General features: G+C 35.5%; 1 protein-coding gene across 1 annotated transcript in view; it reads left to right on the top strand.

Moving 5' to 3' along the window:
• Nucleotides 1-5,035, top strand: part of LOC132559563 (oxygen-dependent coproporphyrinogen-III oxidase-like) — a 38,739-nt gene extending 33,704 nt beyond the window's left edge. The window contains exons 12-14 of the mRNA XM_060224193.1: nucleotides 2,721-2,800; nucleotides 3,729-3,858; nucleotides 4,917-5,035. Of these exons, the coding sequence (XP_060080176.1) occupies nucleotides 2,721-2,800; nucleotides 3,729-3,858; nucleotides 4,917-5,003 (297 nt within the window). The 3' untranslated portion in view covers nucleotides 5,004-5,035. The remainder of the gene's footprint in view (nucleotides 1-2,720; nucleotides 2,801-3,728; nucleotides 3,859-4,916) is intronic.
• Nucleotides 5,036-23,801: the final 18,766 nt, after the last annotated feature.

Raw genomic sequence — 23,801 nt, 5'->3', positions numbered from 1 at the left:
ATTGTACAACCGTATCTCCTTTGTCATTCCCACTAACACTTTGTTGTCAGTTGTGCAGCAGATACACCATGGTTCACGGCTACACTTGAACCGGAGACGTGGCTCCTTGGCCAGTGTGGTGGTCAGCTCTCGCACAGAGTTGTCATCGCGGCTACACATCCATAGGTTGTTTGTTGTTGGAGATTTGGTGATGTCCCATACCTCAACTGATGTTTGCATCTGTTGTTTCACCTCTCCAGCCTGGTTGAGCATAAGGAGTCGCTTCCCTTCCCAGTGTGATACCCAGGCATGGTCTGATATTGGACAAATTTTGCTTATTTCATATGGGTAGTTGAATTCAGATAATATTTGGATCTCTTCATACAGTGAAGACCTAATGGACTGTGCATCAAGTGATTGGCTTTGGTCATCATCAGTTGCCTGACTTTGAACCTCTGCCAATGCCAGTTCATCACCTGTTTCAGATGGTTCTGTCGGTTCTGGGCCCATATCATGCTTGATCCTTATTGTGCCAGTGGCAGCTTCAATTAGCTCTTGAGGGTAGTTGATTGGCTCAAACACAGGCACTCGTAGACTTGGGAAGTAGGGCAGGTTGAATGCCCCGTATAGATCTCGTTGGGTGTCATACACCTGAACATTACTTCCAACACGCATGGCTTTATTACAGTCATGTAGCAAAGAGGTGATTTTGGCATACATTGTCACTAACTCCTTCTTGTATTTATGTAACAGGTCCATGGTTTCTGTCTCCAGCTTTTCCACTGTTTCTATTAAAGGCTGTGTCATATTGTCAACTTCCTCTTTCAGTTTTGCATTCTGTTGTCTTATTTTGTAGATAATATTTGGAAACAGTTTTCTTTTCTCATCTAGTATGCCCTCAACATACCTCATTTCAGCTCTTATCTTTTGTTGTTCAATTTTCTCCGCTTGATTAATGAAGATTTGAATTTTTTTGCGTTGTCTGATGGCAACAAGCTCATCCAGAGATGACACTTTGTGACCCTTGTGTCTGGACTGAAGACATTTGGCACAAATAAGTTCTCCATCACAGGCAACCTCCTGACAGAAATACACAGTCTCCTTGCCTTTATGGAAAGGACAGAGAGAGCTACCCTTCTCTCTCACAGGAAGTGGCAGTGGTTTTCGATAAGCCATATTTGAATTTTTATTCAAATCCTTAAGTTCACTCCAAAATATCAGCTTGAAATTTGTAAGAAATTAAATCCTTCCTTTTGTCTTATATATTTAGTGTTTATAAATCTGATGACTTCTACAAACACATGCTTGTTCCTTCAATGAGAGTTTCTGAGTTTATATTCTTCGTTCGAGAAATTAAGTCAGTTCTTCACCGTGAGACGTACTGCACTTGAGGTGGTATGTACGTATTTGGCAACCAAGTGTACTATGATAGATATACAGAAGAAAGATAACCTGATATACCTTTAAATATATATTGGACCTGCGAAGCTTTTGTTACATCTAAACCCATTGTAATAGGCAGGGTTGATCAATACAGTTACAAGTTAATGGGTACACAATCAAAGTTTTATCTATCTAAAATCTGGAGTTTGAATTGTTGAGTATTTAAATGAGAAGATCACTATCTTAAATGTTTCAAACACTTAATTAGGCATATATACAACATTTGTATTAAAAAAAGAATCATTTTGTGTTTAAACAATACAAAAACATTGAATAAGAAATGTAAAACTGTTTACTCTACATTTTGCTTGTTATAAGTCTACACTTGTCGTAAGGTCCATTCCCTTGTAAATCAGGTGTAATGAAATGAAAGGAATTTAAACTAAAAAGTGAGTGAGCCCATAGATATCATAGGTTTGACATTTGGGTGGGATGGTAGATATGTTATGCCTTTGTACTGAAGCTGAGAACTAAAATGTGTGGATAAGTTGGAATTTTGACATGTGTACTGTGGCTGTGTACTTTGTTAGATTAGTAGCATTGTTTATCTTTGTACTGGGACTGTATGTACATTGTGTAGATTTGTAACATTGTTTATCTTTTTACTGAGGCTGTTTTTACATCGTGTAGATTTCTTTATCTTTGTACATGGGCTGTATGTACATTGTGTAGATTAGTAACATTGTTTATCTTTGTACTGAGGCTGTATGTACATTGTGTAGATTAGTAACATTGTTTATCTTTGTACTGAGGCTGGATGGACATTGTGTAGATTAGTAACATTGTTTATCTTTGTACTGAGGCTGGATGTACATCGTGTAGATAAGTAACATTGTTTATCCTTTTACCGGGGCTGTATGTACATTGTTAGATTAGTAACATTGTTTATCTTTGTACTGAGGCTGGATGTACATCGTGTAGATAAGTAACATTGTTTATCCTTTTACCGGGGCTGTATGTACATTGTGTAGATAAGTAACATTGTTTATCCTTTTACCGGGGCTGTATGTACATTGTTAGATTAGTAACATTGTTTATCTTTGTACTGGGGCAATATTTACATTATTTAGGTTAATAACATTGTTTATCTTTGTACTGGGGCTGTATGTACATTGTGTAAATTAGTTACATAGTTGATTTTGTACTGTTGCTGTACAATGTCATTGATTTTTTGTGTACATGCAGTATATTAGTTTTAATTCTTATTGTTATTAATGGAAAGGATTTACTGAAAATAGTTGCATTGCTTTTATCTCCAAGAGTTTTCCTTTTTTATATTTTATATTATTTTGTTGCAGAGCTGTGCTGAAGCTGTGCTACCATCTTATCTACCCATTGTTCAGAAACACAAAAATGATGGATATTCGTATGCAGACAGGTATGCTTGGTAGGATGGGCAGGAAAAAATAATAACGTTTATGTAAGAAAATGTTAATTGAATTAGTCTGTATATGGCTATGGTGTCTGGTGTAGAAATCTGGTAAATAAATTTAAGAGTAAATCTGCAAGAGTTGTGCCCCTTTGTAAACTGTTATTAATATAACTCTGGTAAAATGCTGCTCAGCTAGAGAGATCTCCCACTTTCACTTGACCAGTTTTGCGGAAGTCTAGCATAGCAGATGATCCCAGGTTTGATTCTTACATAAATGAAGACCTGAGTTAGATTGGTGCCCATATAGGGACTCTAGGAACCTAGGGAATTATATTTATCCATGTCTTACAAGCATTGCTATAACCACCAGGAGGATGAGTTCTCTCTGAAATAGGAAGTATGTGACCCTGGTAAATTTTAACTGCAAAATATGGCTCAGCTAGAGGGTCTTCTCTTGATCATTTGACTGCAAATCATGCCACATGTCCCATATTGAATCTCTAGCAGACCGAGGCATTGACTTTTGATACAAATACATGATTCTAGAGACCTGTAACAGACGAATAGTGAATGTTTTCCATTTCTAAGTGAAATAAGTGAAGGAGCTTAAAATAATTTGCATGTAGGCAAACTCTTTATCAGGTTAGTGTAGCTATTAAAGCATTACTTGGTTGTCAAAAATTGTCAACCGTAATACTCAAATGTCTTTAAGAATAATTGGTATAATGATGTTATTTTGCTATCAATGATAATGTGAGGTAGAATAATAGAAAAAACAAATCATTTTTAAATTTATAAAAGATATTAAGCTCAAATGAGATTGATGAAATTGTTTACAGATGTCTTATGAGGTTTTCGTTAAAACATGTGAGAGTAATCTCCCTTCTGCCATTCAAAATTTTACATCAACCATTTAATTTGTCCCTCCCAATAGACAGTGGCAACTATTGAGAAGAGGGAGGTACGTGGAGTTTAACCTTATCTATGACAGAGGTACCAAGTTTGGGCTGATGACACCAGGGGCAAGATTTGAAAGTATACTCATGTCCCTACCTCTACATGCAGTAAGTATTAGTGACACAAATTGTTGGTTTTCTTGGACTATGCTTACTGTACATACAATCAGAGGTAACTGGGTGGACCTACCATATATAAGGTTGAATTGAAAATTGTCAATGGCTAAGCTGACATAAGTGGAAATTCTGGATGTATCAGTAGAAAGCTCATGTGTATGTAAGTCTTACTGAGTGTGTATGTAGGTTCACTGAGTGTGTTACTGAGTGTGTATGTAGGTTTACTGAGTGTGTTACTGTGTGTATGTAGGTTCACTGAGTGTGTATGTAGGTTCACTGAGTGTGTATGTAGGTTTACTGAGTGTGTATGTAGGTTCACTGAGTGTGTATGTAGGTTTACTGAGTGTGTATGTAGGTTCACTGAGTGTGTATGTAGGTTCACTGAGTGTGTATGTAGGTTTACTGAGTGTGTTACTGAGTGTGTATGTAGGTTTACTGAATGTATTACTGAGTGTGTATGTAGGTTTACTGAGTGTGTATGTAAGTTTACTGAGTGTGTTACTGAGTGGTTATGTAGGTTTACTGAGTGTGTTACTGAGTGTGTATGTAGGTTTACTGAGTGTGTAACTGAGAGTGTATGTAGGTTTACTGAGTGTGTTACTGAGTGTGTATGTAGGTTTACTGAGTGTGTTACTGAGTGTGTATGTAGGTTTACTGAGTATATGTGTAATGTTACATATGTATAAGTTAATGGATGTTGGCATGGTCACTGTATGCAAGGGTTACTGTGTGTATGTACAATGCTGTTGTCTGTACGACTGTGGTCATTGGGTGACTCTGTGTAGGGTTGTAAGGTTATGTATAGGGTAATTTGGTGTATATTTAGGGATAATGGGCAATGTGTATGTTTTGGGTTACTGGATTTATATGTAGGGTTACTGAATGTAGGAGGGGGTAACTGTTTGTATGTGTATGATTACTGGGTATATACATAGGGTTGCTGGGTGTATTTGAAGGGTGATTAGGTGTAAGTGAAGAATTAGTTACTTTATGGTTAAACGTTACAGGGTATTACTATGTACTAATGTTATTCCTACTGTATGTTACAGAAATGGGAGTATTGCCACTCCCCCAGTGCAGGCTCCAAGGAAGAAGAGCTATTGAATGTACTCAAAAATCCACAGGACTGGGTCTGATGCACAGTCTGGTGTGATGGTAGTTGAACAGCTTGCTCCTTGGATTAGAAATTATTTGCTATAGAATCTGATGACCAGGATATGATTGCAAAGTCCAGGGATTCGTTGTTATCACAAGAAGGACGTCATATGACAGAACAAGTGCAGTTGATTAGATGTAACTGGAATTAGTTTGGATATGTCATCATAGGACAGATAATTAGGCTTGACATCCAATAAATCAAATGTCATGGTACCCAGTAAATGAGAGGTTGATGGTGGCCTGTTATGACAAGCATTTTTTATTGTCATGTGACAAAAATGATTTGAGTGAGCATTTAATGATGATCTTGAATGAATTCATCAGACAGTGTTTAATGGATTTTATTTAATCAGAATATTTTCTTAAAGGAAGATGGGGAGAAATAGATTTGATTACAGGACTGTATGGGTGTTTTAAAAGATATATATGTACAGTGGATTTCACAGACTATGTGGATGCCTTCAATGCCGTCACCAAGGAAACGGATACATAAACTTTACAAAATTGTTGGCATGGGATTTGTATGCCTTGAAGAGAGACCGTTATTTGTTCAAATGCAGTTTTGCCAAGGTGGAATATATTCCCAAGGTTTACACAAAACTGGAATGTGAAAATGGCTATAGATAATGGACAGTTGGACTCAATGCAATGTTCGTATATTTTTATATCAAGTTGTGTTCTACTTTTAATCCATCCATTCTTCCTAGAACTTTTCTAAGCCAGTTCATCACTGTGATTGCAATAGTCTGGAATATTCTCTGTGACAACTGTTTGGTGGAAGATTGATTCTTTTTGGCTAGTTGTCTAGAAGATTGACTTTCTTTGGCTAAAGTTGTCTTGGAGATTGACGCTCTGTTACTACAGTCAGGGCTCTCACACCCCATTTTGGGACTGGGGCCCGGGGCCCTTAGAATTGGGAAAACTTGGGGTCTAAATTGGGAAAAAAAGACACCATTTTGCATTGGGATATTCAGCCCCAAATCGGGCAGATCGAGAGCCCTGACAGTTGTCATGGAGATTGATTCTCTGTGACTACAGTTGTCAAGGAGATTGACTCTCTCTGACTACAGTTGTCATGGAGATTGACTCTCTGACTACTGTCGTCTTGGAAATTGATTCTCTGTGACTACAGTTGCTTCAGAAAAAGACTGTTTTCGATGTCTCAACAGTGGATAAACTTGTCTTGGTGAGGTTCTAGGAGATAACCATGAACATGTTACCTGTTTGTTTTGTTTTACTGACCATGCATGACATTTGATAGATGGAAAGTTTATGAATTTTTGACAGCTTGTTATTGACTTTAGAGTTTATTTTAACTTGATGGTAAATATTATCATCTCATCTGTCATGAATCTTTTACTGTGGTGCTGCATCTTTCATTTTATTTCAACTTTAATGAAAATAAACATTTCTATAGGTGTATATTTTATCTAAGGATATGTGCTGTAAAGTGTGCTGAAATGAGGTATCAACCATGACCTTGAGCCATTTTTGAAGTCGTAGAGGTCACGGTTTCTTTCTTTAATCTTTAAACGACTGCTCATGAAAGACTGAGAGGTTAGTATTTAATAACATTTAGCTTGCAGTGTGTTAAAATATGATGACCTTTGAACACTTCCTAAAATGCAGAATTATTAAACAATCCCTTCAACAGAAAGGATATTGGGTTTTAGTTAATGGCAGCCATGTGTGCTAAATCATTCCAATGAATAACCTTGAATTATTCTGGTGGTCATCAGGGTAACATATCACATCAATAAACATCTGCTTCTGGATGAATTTTATTGCCATGATATTTTGTGATTGACATGATCATGTGATTAGTCATTATTGTCATTTAAATGATTCAAAACAAAATTGTTTCTTTTAACAATTAAATGAAATGCCAAGTTCCTTAATTCCTTTGAGTTGTGTGCCCTTGCAAAATTTAAGGTAGAGAATGGAAAGTGTACAGTAATTGTGACTTGATAATAAGAATAAATAAATGACTACCATCAAATGTACAATGGATTTCTTTACATGCTTCAGTATAATGATTAAGCTTGGATTGTTGAAAGGGAAGGTTATCAAATGTGTATGAATAGAGTATGTTTCTATAGTAATATTATATGGCCAGACGCTTGGCTTGATACAACCTTAGATCAAAAGTATTTAAGTATGTAGTAGTTTTCAAGTTCAGTATAGAACATTATTTTCCTGATAATTGGAGAACAATGAATAAAATTTTATCTGTATAAAACAAGTATCAATTAAAGGCAGGTGCTTTCTGTAGCTTTTAAACAATGACATCTAGTTTCAGATTCCTAACAGAGCAGTATTGGTTTACAAATTATAGTAGGTAGTTGTATGTGTAGTAATAAAAAGGGTGTATGGGCAATATGTAATCTGTTAAGAATGCCAGTATCATTGTGTGATTCAGTATGAAAGTAACACTTTGTTATAAATATGAACAGTGATTGTCTTTGGCAGGTTATGATAGATGAGATCAATTGATGACTTTAAAACTGTGCCCTCTAGTGAATAAATGCTGACTCGTTGGTATAGACCGAGTAAATGATCATTATTTATGTGTTGTGTTTTATTATTCAACGTTTAATAACAATATGCAAGTAATACAGGCCAACTTGGCCTCTTGTTTGATATTCTTCCTTCAGGCTTATTTCTCTGTCAGTCTGCGCTGATACAGCCTGATCTACAGCACTTCCTATAATATTAGGGAAATATATTGATGATGGTTATAAGGAAAACTGATACAAATCTAGTACAAATGACACACAAGTGAATAACAATTTTAACACAATAGATTTTGATACAGTAGAGCCAAGCAATGAATTAAATAGAAATGGTAGTAAGTCACTGACATCTGGATTTATTGAGGAACTACATCAACATGGGATATTGATTTTATTCCGCTTTTGGTTCCAATTATGTTCTTAACAAATTTCATCAACACTGTCAAATATGAATATATTTTAATCAGGCCTAATCATTTGATTTATTAAAGCGAAACTAAGATGAAATTTAAATATTTTATGATATAACAGGCACTTCCTCTAATTGGTTGATGCCATAGAACAATCTGTTTTATGTAATATTACAATGAGCTTTTCCTTATTATGCTTCCTGAACAATTTTTGGGGCAGCATATAGTTGCTATATTACACATGTCATACTAAGGCAATGTGCAGTGTACAAAATTCAGGGCCCATGACCTCTCAAATACATAGTTATTGCCCTTTGTTAAAATTTCATATCTGGAGCATAACTTTGCTTGCATTTAAATTAGGATAATGAAACTTGATGTATACAATGGTCATAGTAACAATGCACAGTGTACAACATTCAGGGCCCATGCCCTTACATTTACAGAATTATTGCCCTTTGTTAAAATTTCCTGTCTGCATTATAACTTTGCTAATGCTTGCATTTAAACTACGATAAAGAAACTTGGTGCCTATATTGGTCATTCTGTGCAGTGTACTGAATTCAGAACCGGAAACCCTTGATTGCAGAATCATTACTCCTTATTAAAATATTTTGTCCAATAAAGTCACTTTTTGGAAGCGTTCATCAGTTTCACTGATACTCTTGTTATCAAGGATGTTATCTCCTTTAATATGTTGTATCTCGCCAGTTTTACCTTTTTTAGTCATAGGAATTGGTGATAATGGATCTTTGACCAAGTCTGTATGAAAAATCACAACTTTATTACTGTTGTGGACTGGCAAAAGATTAAGCATATCATGAAACAATTTGATTTTGACAGAAAAAATAGGATTTGGAATTTTCATAATTTTTAATCATTTTAGCTTTCAAGACTTACATAGCAGTGCTCAACAATCTGAGTAAAGCAAAATACTCATAGAAAATTATTGTGTAGCATTGTAAAGATTTTATTGTCACAAAAATCTGAAAATACCATACATCATTTATGAAGTGTCCTAGATTCCATTTGATTTTGGATTAAAGACAGTAAAATATCACAGCACTCTTCTGAAGTAGTGGTGAACCTGACTAGTTTTTACCCATGTCACAGAATCCCCATGCTTTTACTAGTACTTACAAATGCTATAACAGCTTAGTTTATTTGTGTATTGAATTGTTTCCGACTATATCGACATTTCATATATATTGTGAATATGAAAACTGCCTTAGTTACAAAGATATACCACTGAAGGGAATTATATGGTAGAATGGGGTTTCATTTTAGAAAATATCTCTACGAACAGGCCTGATTTTTAGACGTAGATGTTGGCATTTTGTAATAGAGGAGTTATAAAGCAGCCGACTTGTAAAAAGGTAAGTGTAAGTGTAAAGGTAGTGGACAACACATCACACAGGTAGACTACACATACATGATATATCACTGGCAATTTTTCAGCTCAAGGCACAAGTTTACACTTGTCCATATGATGTAAACTGCACTGCAGCTTTGTCACTAAAATAGCTATGACAGCAGGAGATGCAGTAGAATTCTTAACTTTACTTTTATGGTCTGGTTTTGAGCGGTTAAATTCTGTTGTAAAATTTTATGTTATGAGTAGGAAATTAAGTTTCCACATGCGATATGACTTTTATTGCTTGATTGTAAATTTTAACTTTCAACAAATGGTATATGAAATTGCTTTTTGGATTGATGTCTTTTAGTGCACTTTTTATGATTATTCCGTATGCGAGCAACTGGAACAGGAAGTTGTTATATAGGTAAGTCATTGAAAGGCAGCTAATCATTAAGACCATTTTAAATTGTTTTGTGGCACAAACTCCAAGAGAACAAGTTGATGTCAGTTTCAATGTGGTTTCAATGAATGTAAAAGTATAAAAGATCTTTGATAGTTTTGTTGAATGCTATATATGTAGCTGAGGTTATTAGTTATATCATTGCCTCCACGAAGAATAAAAATTTTTACCTCTATCTTACTAGTCCTACCCTCAACTGATCAAGCAAAAACCCAAACATAGCCACATGATGACTGATTGTGATACTATATTTATACCTGCCAACTTTCCCAATTCAGTCGAGAGTTTCCCGATTTTCACTCCCCATCTCCGCCTCCCGATGGTATGGATCAAAGTTGGGGTAGTCTCCCAAGTTTAGAGATCCCACAAGGTAGGTCATAAGTTACCTTGCTTTATTTGTCAAATTGGTCAGACTGACCACCTGCCAACATAATTAAGGCTTAGCTAGGTGAGTACACCACCAATTATCTAATTAGTGTCGGCCATTCCAGTTAATTCTAATTGATTGCTATACTTGGGAGCAACCTTTTACACCACCTATTGTTCCCTACCTAATTAACGGTAGACCATTGGTCAGAACTCGGGAGTAGGCCCTTGTAAATGTCTTTTGGTGCACTTTTTATGATTATTCCGTATGCGAGCAACTGAAACAGGAAGTTGTTATATAGGTAAGTCATTGAAAGGCAGCTAATCATTAAGACCATTTTGAATTGTTTTGTGGCACAAACTCCGTGGGAACAAGTTGATTTCAGTTTATATGTGGTGTCAATGGATGGAAAAGCATAGACGATCTTTTATAGTTTTTGGTTGAATGCTATATATGTAGCTGAGGTTGAATGCTATATATGTAGCTGAGGTTGAATGCTATATATGTAGCTGAGGTTGAATGCTATATATGTAGCTGAGGTTGAATGCTATATATGTAGCTGAGGTTGAATGCTATATATGTAGCTGAGGTTATTAGTTATATCATTGCCTCCAAGAAGGATCAAAATTTTTACCTCTAGCTTACTAGTCCTACCCTCAACTGATCAAGCAAAAACCCAAACATATGGCTATGATAACTTGACTGATTGTAATACTATATTTTACATTGCAATTCGAGAAATATTAACAGCAATGTATCATATTTTGGTAATCTCTACATAAAGTGGATGTGTTCTGCTCATCTTTGTTGTAATCACAGCTGCCTACCAGTTTTTGTAAACAATCAGGTTAGTAACTATGCAAGAGCTGTTCATTTTGTCACAAGAATAAAAGTTATAGATTGAAACGCATGCATTTGAAAGTCTTCATATCAAATTGAGTTAAGCTACATTATATTGTACGAGTAAGATATCTAATTGTGAAAGGGTTGTGGATGTGCTGTTAAGGATGTTCTCTGTCACTCAGCTGATTGAGCATACTTATTTGGAATCTGGAGACCTGGGTTTGATTTCTGGTCAGGACACTTGACAGGAATGTGTATTTTTCCTGTTCTTTCGCATAATTTACTTGTTCTTATATTCAAACGTTCCTATGATTGATTGCAGAAAGTTGTAAAGTACATTTTGTCTCGAGAGTTTTCTCAATCATGTTATGCATATCGTATTGATGTATTTTAAATGAAGGCCCTATGAAGTAATTGTGCACAATGAGTATATTACCCTCAGAAACAAAGTATTATGATAATAACAAACATTTACAGCTATCATTGTAATTGACTCAAAACTTTTGTAATGCCCATTACCATTTAACATTAATAATGTTAGTCTCTCACGTGTGGGTAGTGATATTTGTTTATTAATGATTGAATGCCTTCAGCGTAATTTAACTGTATCACACTAAGGCTTTGAAATGTTATCTGTTAACCCAGTGAGAATATTAGGGATTTATTTTACGAGATCTCAGAAGAATAATCTTTTATTTTAGCTAATCACATTTAACAATATGTTGTTGTTTTGGTATCGAATTGGTTGAAACGACAGGCAGTTCTATGAAGGTGAAGATTTAAGGTTTACAAACTTAAATGTGTGAAAATTTATTTTTTTGTGTCTTCAAAATTAGGAATGAAGGGGTGAGTAGGAGTAGGGGATTTGATATTGTAGGTTTTTAAATGCCAAAGATAAGGACCTTTTTGGGAAATAGATCATGAAGTCAGCGGATAATCTGAAGGTTAGCATATCCTCAGAAGAAGAAGTTAGAGATATGATTGAGTTTAAAACATTACCAGAACCAGATGCCAGGCACTAAAGTCAACTGGACAATAAATTTTCTTTACCAAATGTGATTATATGCCAAAGTGGTGACTAACCACTAGCTACTGGCTATATGAAGGTCATCTGTTATAAGTAGACAGGAAGTTGTTCTCGCTGTAATTTTAATCCATACATATTTCCACTTGTCCATCTCCTAATTCCAGTACTTCAGCTTACTTTCGGCATCAAATTGGTTATGTACCTGCATGATCATGTCTACATAAAATCTAGATTTTTTATCCATCACTTTTTTATTCCCTCCTGTACCATTTTTCTTTGTGTCCCCAGCCTTTACATATCTCATCCCTATTTGTTACATCTGACTCTATATAAAGCCACTTCATATTTTCCAAGAATTTCAATAGAATTTTTCTGCCTGTAATATTAAACAAGAGAATGACACATTAACAATGAGACAAATGTAAATTAATGAATTCTTAATGAAATGTTGATGAGATGTTTCATTTTCTAAATAAATATTTGAGGAATTTTTTATAAAAGAAAACTGACGGCTATAATTTTAAGTTCTAAGTTGTGAAAGCCAATGTAAAGGCAGTGTTAAATAAAAGACATTGTGCAGTTGATGATATATACCTAAAGGCAAGGCACTGGCCTTAAATTACTGTGAAAGACAATATATTTTATGGCATTCCCGAATTTACTTGAAGTTTGTACTATAAGAGATAATTTTTGGTCTTTGACCGGATTCAAGTCTGGACTAAGGTTTTAGGACCTCAGTGTGACATAGAATGTACCAGGGATTTTTTTATCTATTCATTGCATGTAAGTCAATACAATGGTTTGGGAGCTCTGTAGTACACTCAATATACTATAACACAACTGAAGGTTAGTTGCAGTCTATATTAATGCAATGGAAATCAGCCCTTGTATAAGAGTTCAATGCCAAAAGGTAGTATAAAGCAGAAAAATAGACAGATGAACTTTAGCGTTGCAGGCCTGTTTATGTAATCTATGACCATATTTATGTCTTCTTAAGCAGCCAAAATGTTGCTTCTTGTGAGACATTTGTATATATATGAGACAAATTATCATAAGGATGGGGAGGCTTGTACCACATATTCAAATTTACATAAAAACAGAGCTTTCCTTTCTCAATAAACATCTAATTTCTTTCAGAAAATATTTGAATTATTTGGTAAAATGAAGTTTTTGAAACTTAATTACAAGTATTGATGATTGAAATATTGCTATTTGTGCAATTTATATAAAGTCTGTATAAATGGCTGCATGCAAAGCAAGAAACGTGATGCCCGCATATTGATTAAACATGTAGTTTGCGTGTATTAGCATTCCGTTTTATTGTGTTTTCATGTCCAGAATAGAGTCTCTAATGCTTAAATAATGGGACCTTATCACAGGCGAACAGTCGCTCTTCTAATCGTAATTACATCACAAGACAGACAATTCTTTCTCAGAATTATGATGCTTATATCATCATAACTAAAGAAATTATCAGATATTACACCAGAACACAGAACGATAACTTTGTCAGTCCTCCAATTATGCCTCAGGATCGGGACACGTTGACAACACCAGATTATTACTGCTTCTTCAGAAGTTTGGTACAATGGGCCCAAAATTGTAGAAGTTTCCTGTGATGGATTGTTATTTTGGTAAAAGTTTGGTTATTGCTTATTGATTGGTACATGTGTTGTATGCTAGGCTGAAAGTAGAAGTGTGTTAGCTGGGTGATTGGTAGAAGTGTGTTAGCTGGGTGATTGGTAGAAGTGTGTTAGCTGGTTGATTGGTAGAAGTGTGTTAGCTGGATGATTGGTAGAAGTGTGTTAGCCGGGTGATTGGTAGAAGTGTGTTAGCTGGGTGATTGGTAGAAGTGTGTTAGCTGGGTGATTGGTAGAAGTGTGTTAGCTGGGTGATTGGTAGAAGTGTGTTAGCTGGGTGATTGGTAGAAGTGTGTTAGCTGGTTGATTGGTAGAAGTGTGTTAGCTGGTTGATTGGTAGAAGTGTGTTAGCCGGATGATTGGTAGAAGTGTGTTAGCCAGGTGATTGGTAGAAGTGTGTTAGCGATTGGTAAAGTGTGTTAGCTGTGTGATTGGTGATTGTGATTGTTAGCTGGGTGATTGGTAGAAGTGTGTTAGCTGGGTGATTGGTAGAAGTGTGTTAGCTGGGTGATTGGTACAAGTGTGTTAGCTGGGTGATTGGTACAAGAGTGTAAGATGGGAGATGGGTACAAGTGTGTTAGCTGGGTGATTGGTAGAAGTGTGTTAGCTGGGTGATTGGTAGAAGTGTGTTAGCTGGGTGATTGGTAGAAGTGTGTTAGCTGTGTGATTGGTGATTGGTAGAAGTGTGTTAGCTGGGTGATTGGTAGAAGTGTGTTAGCTGGGTGATTGGTAGAAGTGTGTTAGCTGGTTGATTGGTAGAAGTGTGTTAGCTGGGTGATTGGTGATTGGTAGAAGTGTGTTAGCTGGGGGATTGGTAGAAGTGTGTTAGCTGGTTGATTGGTAGAAGTGTGTTAGCTGGTTGATTGGTAGAAGTGTGTTAGCTGGGTGTTTGGTAGAAGTGTGTTAGCTGGGTGATTGGTAGAAGTGTGTTAGCTGGGTGATTGGTAGAAGTGTGTTAGCTGGGTGATTGGTAGAAGTGTGTTAGCTGGGTGATTGGTAGAAGTGTGTTAGCTGGGTGATTGGTAGAAGTGTTGTATGCTATATTAGTAGTGTGTTAGCTGGGTGATTGGTAGAAGTGTGTTAGCTGGGTGATTGGTAGAAGTGTGTTAGCTGGGTGATTGGTAGAAGTGTGTTAGCTGTGTGATTGGTGATTGGTAGAAGTGTGTTAGCTGGGTGATTGGTAGAAGTGTGTTAGCTGGGTGATTGGTGATTAGTAGAAGTGTGTTAGCTGGGTGATTGGTAGAAGTGTGTTAGCTGGTTGATTGGTAGAAGTGTGTTAGCTGGGTGATTGGTAGAAGTGTGTTAGCTGGGTGATTGGTAGAAGTGTGTTAGCTGGGTGATTGGTAGAAGTGTGTTAGCTGGGTGATTGGTAGAAGTGTGTTAGCTGGGTGATTGGTAGAAGTGTGTTAGCTGGGTGATTGGTAGAAGTGTGTTAGCTGGTTGATTGGTAGAAGTGTGTTAGCTGGGTGATTGGTAGAAGTGTGTTAGCTGGGTGATTGGTAGAAGTGTGTTAGCTGGGTGATTGGTAGAAGTGTGTTAGCTGGGTGATTGGTAGAAGTGTGTTAGCTGGGTGATTGGTAGAAGTGTGTTAGCTGGGTGATTGGTAGAAGTGTGTTAGCTGGGTGATTGGTAGAAGTGTGTTAGCTGGGTGATTGGTAGAAGTGTGTTAGCTGGGTGATTGGTAGAAGTGTGTTAGCTGGGTGATTGGTGATTGGTAGAAGTGTGTTAGCTGGGTGATTGGTAGAAGTGTGTTAGCTGGGTGATTGGTAGAAGTGTGTTAGCTTGGTGATTGGTAGAAGTGTGTTAGCTGGGTGATTGATAGAAATGTGGTATGATTGGTGATTTGTTGATAAGTGATAGATGTTTGGTATGAAGGATGAAGAATTATTCACCATCCCTGAGGGGCTGTAGTTCTTTGACACATATTCAAGGTCACAGGGGTCAGAGTTTTTGTAAACTTATAACAACTTTTCCGGATTCACCAAAAGACATAGAAGCATGATATTTATCTAGTGGGTTCATGGGATGAAGCCTGACAAAGTTTGCGAAAAGAATTGATCTTGACTATTCAATGTCAAATAGGGCGAGTTTGTTAAAACTTTGAAAAAATTTCTTCTGATTAAACAAAAGTGCTAGAAGCACTATATTTTGTAGGTAGGTCTCTGAAATGAAGCTGGAGACAAAATTTGCCAAAAAAGAAATGATGTTTAACCATATTCAAGGTCACAGATGTAAAAGACTTTTTCTGGTAAACCAAAAGTCTAAGGACCAGAGTATCTGTCAGAAAGGTGTTTCTAGGTCAAAGACTGACACATTTCCCAAAAATTCCAAACAAACAAAAATAAAAATAAAAATAAAAAAAAGACATATAACCTTTTATCGACATCATAACTGCCACTGTTTAAAGCTAAGCTAATGTTTGCTGTGGAAATTGGTTAAAATTGATTGGATGTGCCAACTCTGAATGCCAATGGTGCTTGTGTTAATGTATTTGTGATTGATTGTATTTTTTATGAATATTGAATACCAGGTGAGTGATGCATGCCCATTAGGCCTCTTGTTTTGAGTTCTAACACTGAGTTGATTTATTTCTTTGGTAATTTGATACCAACAAGACATTTAGTCTTATCTTTGAAGCCAGTCAGAGATCTTAATGACAGTTGGTATTCTATATACAGCTTCTTGTGTGTTCATTTGATGCCTTATTCAGATCTACATGATTTCCAATAAGATTTTGTAGACAGAAATTCTGCTGATTGAAAGAATTTGTGTTAACAAGGCTGATGATTGGAAAAGAAAGTCAATAAAAGTAAGAAATGTTTCCTCTCCATACAGAGAAATAATTGACAAAATATTATATATGCAATACTTGCTGTTGTTTTGTTCAACATCTTCCAGCTTAATAGATACAAATGCTCTCTATGTGACAAGATGGAGTCTATGAAGGAGAGTTTAATCAGACACAGCTTACATGTACACATATTGAAAGAAAAGCATTCTACCTTTAGGTGTTTATTTGAAGGGTTTAATCCAGACAGATTTAAGTGAGAAGTGTATGTTATGTACATATTCCATTGTATTACAGTGACTCTATTCTCTTTTGTGGTGTCATTTTTGTGAAATCTTCCTTAATAAAGTCTGTGAAGTACATCCAAACTCATTCAGAGATGGCTCAATTACCCCAGACGTTATATGTTTAGAAAACTTTTGAACTGTTTGCTGTAGCAGTTTGATAAAACGATTTTCTTCAGACGTTTGACCTTTGAATCATCCATTATTTTCCTACCAAGGTTTTGTAAAATGTTTCGTTACTGTGATGAGGTAGTGCTGGAGTACACCTGAACTCATTGTTATGGTAACATGGCTCATCTGTTATGGATGTGATTTTGATAAACACATTTTACCAATCTAGCATAAAATGATTCAGTTGTAGTGTACATTAACAAAATACAAATAAATTGAAATGGGAAATTAATTCAACTGAAACGCATTAGTAGTGTTAGAGATTAGCAATAGAATGCAATGATAGGAACTTAATAGACTGTCCTGATTTAATATAGAAATGAAATCAATACTTAAATGAGCCCTAGTTTGGTATTTCACATGTCTCTGTGTTTCTAGTAATTCTAATGGTATTTTAACAGATAAATTATTGTTGTTATTGTTCTTACAACAGGAGGGTACATTTTTATGCAGTAAATACACCTCATATTTCACATGTTGTCAAAACTTTTGATGGGATGTTCTTAGTATTTTTGTATTTGACTCCAGTCATCTTAAAATTTCACTAATTGTGAGAACTTCTTCTTCCAAACTTTTCGGCCAGTTGCCTGGAAACATAATAGGCCTTATCACTTTGGCCCGGAACTTTGTTTGTCTGAAGTTCACCTTTAGTATTGTCTTGATCTTCTCTCATAATTTTTGACCAATCATTTTTTAGACTTATTAAGCTTTATAACAATGGCGTAAAAAGCGATTTATTTTACATTTATAATAGGATTTATCATAATGACACAAATTTCTGTTGTCTTTATGAGTTTTTATTAGAAAATCAATGTTTCATTTCCATATTTTTATTATACTTTGGCATGTGACAGGCATAACTTGTTCCATACAAAAGTGTTCTAGTTGCACAATGGTTCTTGTTTGCTATGATCTATACTGTTGTCAAGAAAAGAAAAAGAGAATTCAGATGTTACATCTTCATATCACTTAATCATAATGGTGACAATAGATACAGACAATGTGACTGAAGACACCAGATAACCAAATCAAATGGTGATTTAAGGACAAGTTAATACCACTGGTTGGTGCTTAGGTAATATTTGTTATCACAATCACTTCAAATCTTAAAACCAAATCTTCTGAAATTATTTATGATATTTCAATGAAAAGTCTTGTCTTCCCTCCCTTTTTTTAAAGTTTTATACAGAGTATTCTGTATTGAATATTACCCAATTGGAATTATGAAATAATAAGTAAACAGACATACAAGTTGTCTCCACTTTAAAATGACTTAAAGCAATGCCTACTAGTCTGCTTGATAAGTTTTTTGCTATACACACACCCAAAATTAGGCCAAGTAAGTGCCTTTTCCCTTGTGGTGGGCTACTGTCTTACTAGTGAACTCAGTTCATGATATTCTTCATCGTTGTCATATTTTACTGCTCTGCATAATAGGATTGGATCAGAATATTTCAACTACAACTCACTTCACCACGGAAATGAAGAAAATCAAATTTAGATGAATCCCTAGAGAATCAGAGCTTGTTGGATATTCTGATATTAAATGGATTCGCAGATTTTCTGATCAAAGTTTAGATTTTTATCAATTCTCCTGTGACAGCAAAATTATTGGAAATATTCAAATGCTGGGGACAATAGCTTCCATAATGGAGATGAGAGAGGACTTAGGATTCAAGTCTAGTTCATTAACAAAGGACCTGTTTGATTCCTTTTCTAATGGTTGATCAAAACTAGGTTTATTATCATCATAAGCAGTCAGTGACATATGCAATGTACCATTTCCAGGAAAGTGATATTCCATTGAATTTCATTATGCTATATGTTGTCAGCGTAGTGCCTATAGAAAATGTATCATGACTCATATGTCAAGATATGTTACATTTTGTGATACCAGAAAATTGAAATACAATACATTGTAAGTCTTGCCAGAAATTAATTGAAATTTACCACTTATGCAAATGCTAGCAAGAAAGATGCATACTTTTTCCTTCCCTTCATTCTTTTATTTTTTTAATAAATGTTTTGGTAAATCAGAATAGCCAACAGTTTTGTTTTTCTCTGATGTGTAGTTTATCTGGAGACTTGGTCCTCTGACATGACAGTGTAAGGTCATGTTTGCCTCTTATCTTGAAGATTTTCAGTTTTCCAAACTGATCTGATATGACTTACTGGGGTATTGTGAGTTTATCAAGTTCCTTTCTTTTTAAGGTGAGATTTAAGTTTTATACACCAGAGAAGTAACATCGCCATCATTTTCTCCTGGCTGCCTGTACTTTTAGCCATAGCTAGAGTGAAGGGAGGTAATCCATACAATGCACCTGGCAAAAAAATTAAGGATTTCATTAATTGTTGTAAATAAATAACAGAAGAAAAAGCGACTTGTTGGTTTTGCCTAAAAGGCAGGCACCTCATGATGTGTTTAACTTAAGCAGACTCCTTCCTTTCACAATTGATTTCTAGATTTCTGGAAGCTTTATATAACGATTATTCTACCATGTGCATGAATATGATTTTCTGAAAATCTAAAACATTCAAATTGAGTAGGTAGCATTATTGCATAACACCTACCTGTTGCATATATATAGTCCTAATTAATACACTGTTTGACACTTTTTGTAACAATATGATAAACAATGATCTTTGTACATATGTATGTATTGGGCCCTCACAAATTCATCGTATTAAACAGCGTCCTAGTGTGCCTGTACCAACCACCTGATTACAATCATACAACCAAGGAATAACTTGTATTCAGGTGTTGTCTTCTGTAAAAATATAAACCATTATAACTTCATTTTTGTTCTTTTTCCAGTTCATATTTAGGTTGTATATTGCCTCTGCTAACACAGATAATTCCTCAAATCAAAATTTCTCTTTCCAGTCCGAGAATACAGTAGGGGTACTGTGGTCAATTTCCGTATCTCTCTCGTCCTACACAGTTACTTCTGGTGCCTGATCATGGGTCGACAACATTAGCTTGGAATATGAATGGTTATGACAGTTATTGAGATTCTACTTTCGTTATGATCATTACAAAGAATAAACCGTCTCCTCTCATGTCTTCCTGCGGTTGTTATTGCTATTGCGACATATTTTCCATATTCTTTGAATAGAAGAGTTCTTTTGCACTTTAAGAAATTGTAAAATGCACGATACACAAAAAGAAAGTTATATAACCACATGTGTGGAAACATTATTTGTGTATTACATAGGGTCCAGTCTCCTTAATGTTAGAAATAGATTCCTCAAAAGAAAAAATGTACTAAAATGGAGTATAAATGCTTAATAAAAATATCGGGACAGCCTGAATATTTTTTGTGTATAATCCAGTTGAATAATGCATTTTCACTCCTGAATAAAATCTTACAAACGTCTTGGTTTAAGATTCAAAACAGGAAGCTGTACTATGTTCTGATCCAATAAGGCCTTTTTTAGCCATTGTGTATTTGATATCACAGATCCAGACAGATTTGGAGTTAAAGTTATAGATAGGTGATTTGGTTTGACCCTAATGTACTGAAACTTGTTTTTTGCTGAACTAGCATGATGCTGCTGACAACGATATGAAATTTCATATTTCATTGATCAGTCCTGATTTTCTATGATCTCATATTCTTCCAACATAGCGGAGATGATTTGGTTCATTTTCTGTTAAACCTGCAGCACAATTTTATCTGGATTCTTCTTCTATTATAGCACATGTAACCACGGGCTTTGGTGACATTTATTTTTTCTCTTTGAGCAAAAGTGCTGTTGTATCTTCAATAAAGACCCACATGAGGCACAGATCAAACAGCATTTGGTCAGAATTTCCATGTTTTATTTGGATTATTTACAAGTGCTGTCAGAAAGAATTTGTTATTATCTGGCCTTGTTAATACTTAATTGATATCAGGGTCCATATTTAGATCAATTTAGACACCAATGCAAATACACAGTTTGGTTATACCTGAGACCAGTATATTTCATATGATTTAGCTTCTTTTAGAATCAATTCCTGCCACTAATCCTCTTCAGTAAATTTGTCTGGTGACATCCTCATGTACAAAATTGTCTTTGTTACCTTAAATTTGTGTCCTTGATATTCTTATAAATAAATCTGTCACCATGGTATCCTACAGACAAATCTGTCACCATGGTAATGTTACAGATAAATCTGTGTCCATAGTATCATTACAGATAAATTAGTCTCCATGGTATCCTAACAGATAAATCTGTCTCCATGACATCCTTACAGATAAATCTGTCTCCATGGCATCCTTATAGATAAACCTGTCTCCATGGCATCCTTATAGATAAACCTGTCTCCATGGCATCCTTATAGATAAACCTGTCTCCATGGTATCCTAACAGATACACAAGTGAACATAGTATCCTTACAGATAATAAATCAATGTCCGTGATTCTTACTGTTAAATATGTGAACATGGTGTCCTTACAGATAAACCCGTCTCCATGGTGTCCTTACAGATAGACCTGTCTCCATGGTACCCTCACAGATGAATGTCACCATGATATCCTATCAGATAAATATGTTTCATTAATTTACATGTCCATCATGTATCTTTACAGATCCTTCTTCATGCTACCATGTGGTTAGAGGGGAAACAAAGTTGTATTTACTTTGTCTGTTGGGATAATGCCCCATGATCAAGTGCTGCTGATAAAGACTAATTAGGTCATACCTTAGAAAAAATGAAGACCTACACCGTATGTACAATTTTTTGGCTTACTTCTTAGGTCTAAGACTGAATTGTAACAAGGAAAGAAGCCCCACACCCCTCACCCCTACCACCTCCCCGCTTTCAACTTTTTAACCATTCATCCCATTTGAGACGTAGGTATAGTTAATGTAAATTGAAACTTGGTATTATTACTTTTAATGACAATATGGTTACGTGAATGTCTTGGTAAGCCATAAAGGCCATCTGGGGCCCTTCTTCATGGAAGCTAACTTCCTTTACATGGAGAAAAATTCATATTGAGTTGAGTTGTAAAATTAGTAATGATAGTCATAAAAATGTTTGAATTCTGCATTCAACCAGTATGGGGAATATGAGAGATGGAAAATCAGAGTTATTGGACCTCGGTGGGCGGGATTTTATCAGGATAATTTTTAACAGAATTTAGTGGCACCCCTATTATAGTAATGTTGACAGGGGCTGACAATAGGAACTGAGCCAGAGGAATATTAAATCATCACATCATTGGTGAACGTAATAAACAACCTACCCTTCCAACTGTTGTTGCTGACGGAGAAGCCGCACTAGCATGGATGTTTGTACATGTGTAGATACGGGAAGGTAAGGTCAGTTCTAAACCTGTAATTGATAATCAGATTGAGTTTGTTGAAGTCTCATTAGCTTTAGTTTACGATAACCCGCATTTCACTACACACAGCCAATGCAGAGTAACCTGCCCTTTGTTGTCAGCAGAATCTCTTCCATGTTTAAAGTGGTTTTTTTTGGCTACAATGTTTTATGATGTGATAAAACTCTAACTCACAAATTTCTGTAACCTATGTCAGCAGAGAATGGTAACTTTATGTTGCTTTAAAGGTTTTATGTTGCTGTCTAGGAAAGGCAAGAAATCACTAGGTAAGGAAGGCAGCAAAGCAATTTTAGACTTTACCTGATTATACAATATACTGCAAAGTAATTATATTTGACTATGATGTCACGGGAAATTACTGGCATCACTTGATGATACATGTATTTATATATTATCATAAAGTATATAGCAATTCAGATCATTTTGAGTTCACCGACACATCACTGACACAAGTCCGGTGTCAAATGGTGAGCTTATGCTGTGGCACATCATCCATCATCTATCCAACTATTTGTCACCTTTTTTTTCAAAATCCCATTAGTAGTCAGGCAAAAGGACTGATTTGATTTTGACCAAATTTGATCAGAGGCATCATTGGGTGAAAAGTGAAGAGTGGCGGGGCCCATTAAGGGATAGATAACATAATTAATTTTCCAGATTTTCTGTACCGATAACTATTTGATCCTAATTTCTTCTGGAACATTGAATTTGAAAGCTATTTGACATGCAAAACTAGACATCAAACCACATGTACTATGCATCCTGAGTGTTATGGAAGTGATCATAATCATTGTTGTGACGAGGACTGATACAGATCCAATTGGCCTCTTGTTAAGTCTATAATGTTGAATGGATTTACCTAAATTTGGTATAAAATATCCTCAATGTGAGAGCTTCCATAATGTGAGAACTTCCGTAATGTGAGAGCTTCCTTAATGTGAGAGCTTCCATAATGTGAGAGCTTCCCTAATGTGAGAGCTTCCTTAATGTGAGAGCTTCCATAATGTGAGAGGTTCCATATAATGTGAGAGCTTAATGTGAGAACTAATTTGATATGTAACATGCATGTGCTAAGTCTACAGGATTTGATGCATTCCATGGTTTGATTAAGTGTGAAGTTGTATTGGGCTAAGGGAATGTAGTGCAGATTTATAGGAGTATAAAAGTATCATTATTAGTTCAGGTGGATATTTGCCCAGTTTTAAAAAAAATGTAGATAGATCATGAAAAATAATGTAAATATCACTTGATATTTCAACTTGTACTAGTATAATGTATTTAGAAAATCATCTTAAGATCAATTAAAGTCTTATCAGGTAACCTTTCCTCATTTATCCATGTATAACTCTTTTATTTATATATCATAAGTTCTGAGGACCCTTCAGATGGATTTTGCAAATTCACACCATGATTTCCCTTGGAACCTAGCTATATAGCTAAATTTCTTTTAAGGATAGTAAGAACAAAATGGCCATCTTGAAATATTTATGAACCAAAGATTGGGTATCACTAATTCTCTACAGATGCATTAGAAGTTTTTTGATTTGGTATGGTATTAATGAATGAAAACCAAATGAAATGA

This window comes from Ylistrum balloti, unplaced genomic scaffold, assembly GCF_031769215.1.
Source record: "Ylistrum balloti isolate Yb309-2 unplaced genomic scaffold, AGI_CSIRO_Ybal_v1 Utg370934, whole genome shotgun sequence".
In the NCBI taxonomy this organism is placed as follows: domain Eukaryota; kingdom Metazoa; phylum Mollusca; class Bivalvia; order Pectinida; family Pectinidae; genus Ylistrum; species Ylistrum balloti.
This window is presented reverse-complemented; position numbering and strand designations above follow the sequence as displayed.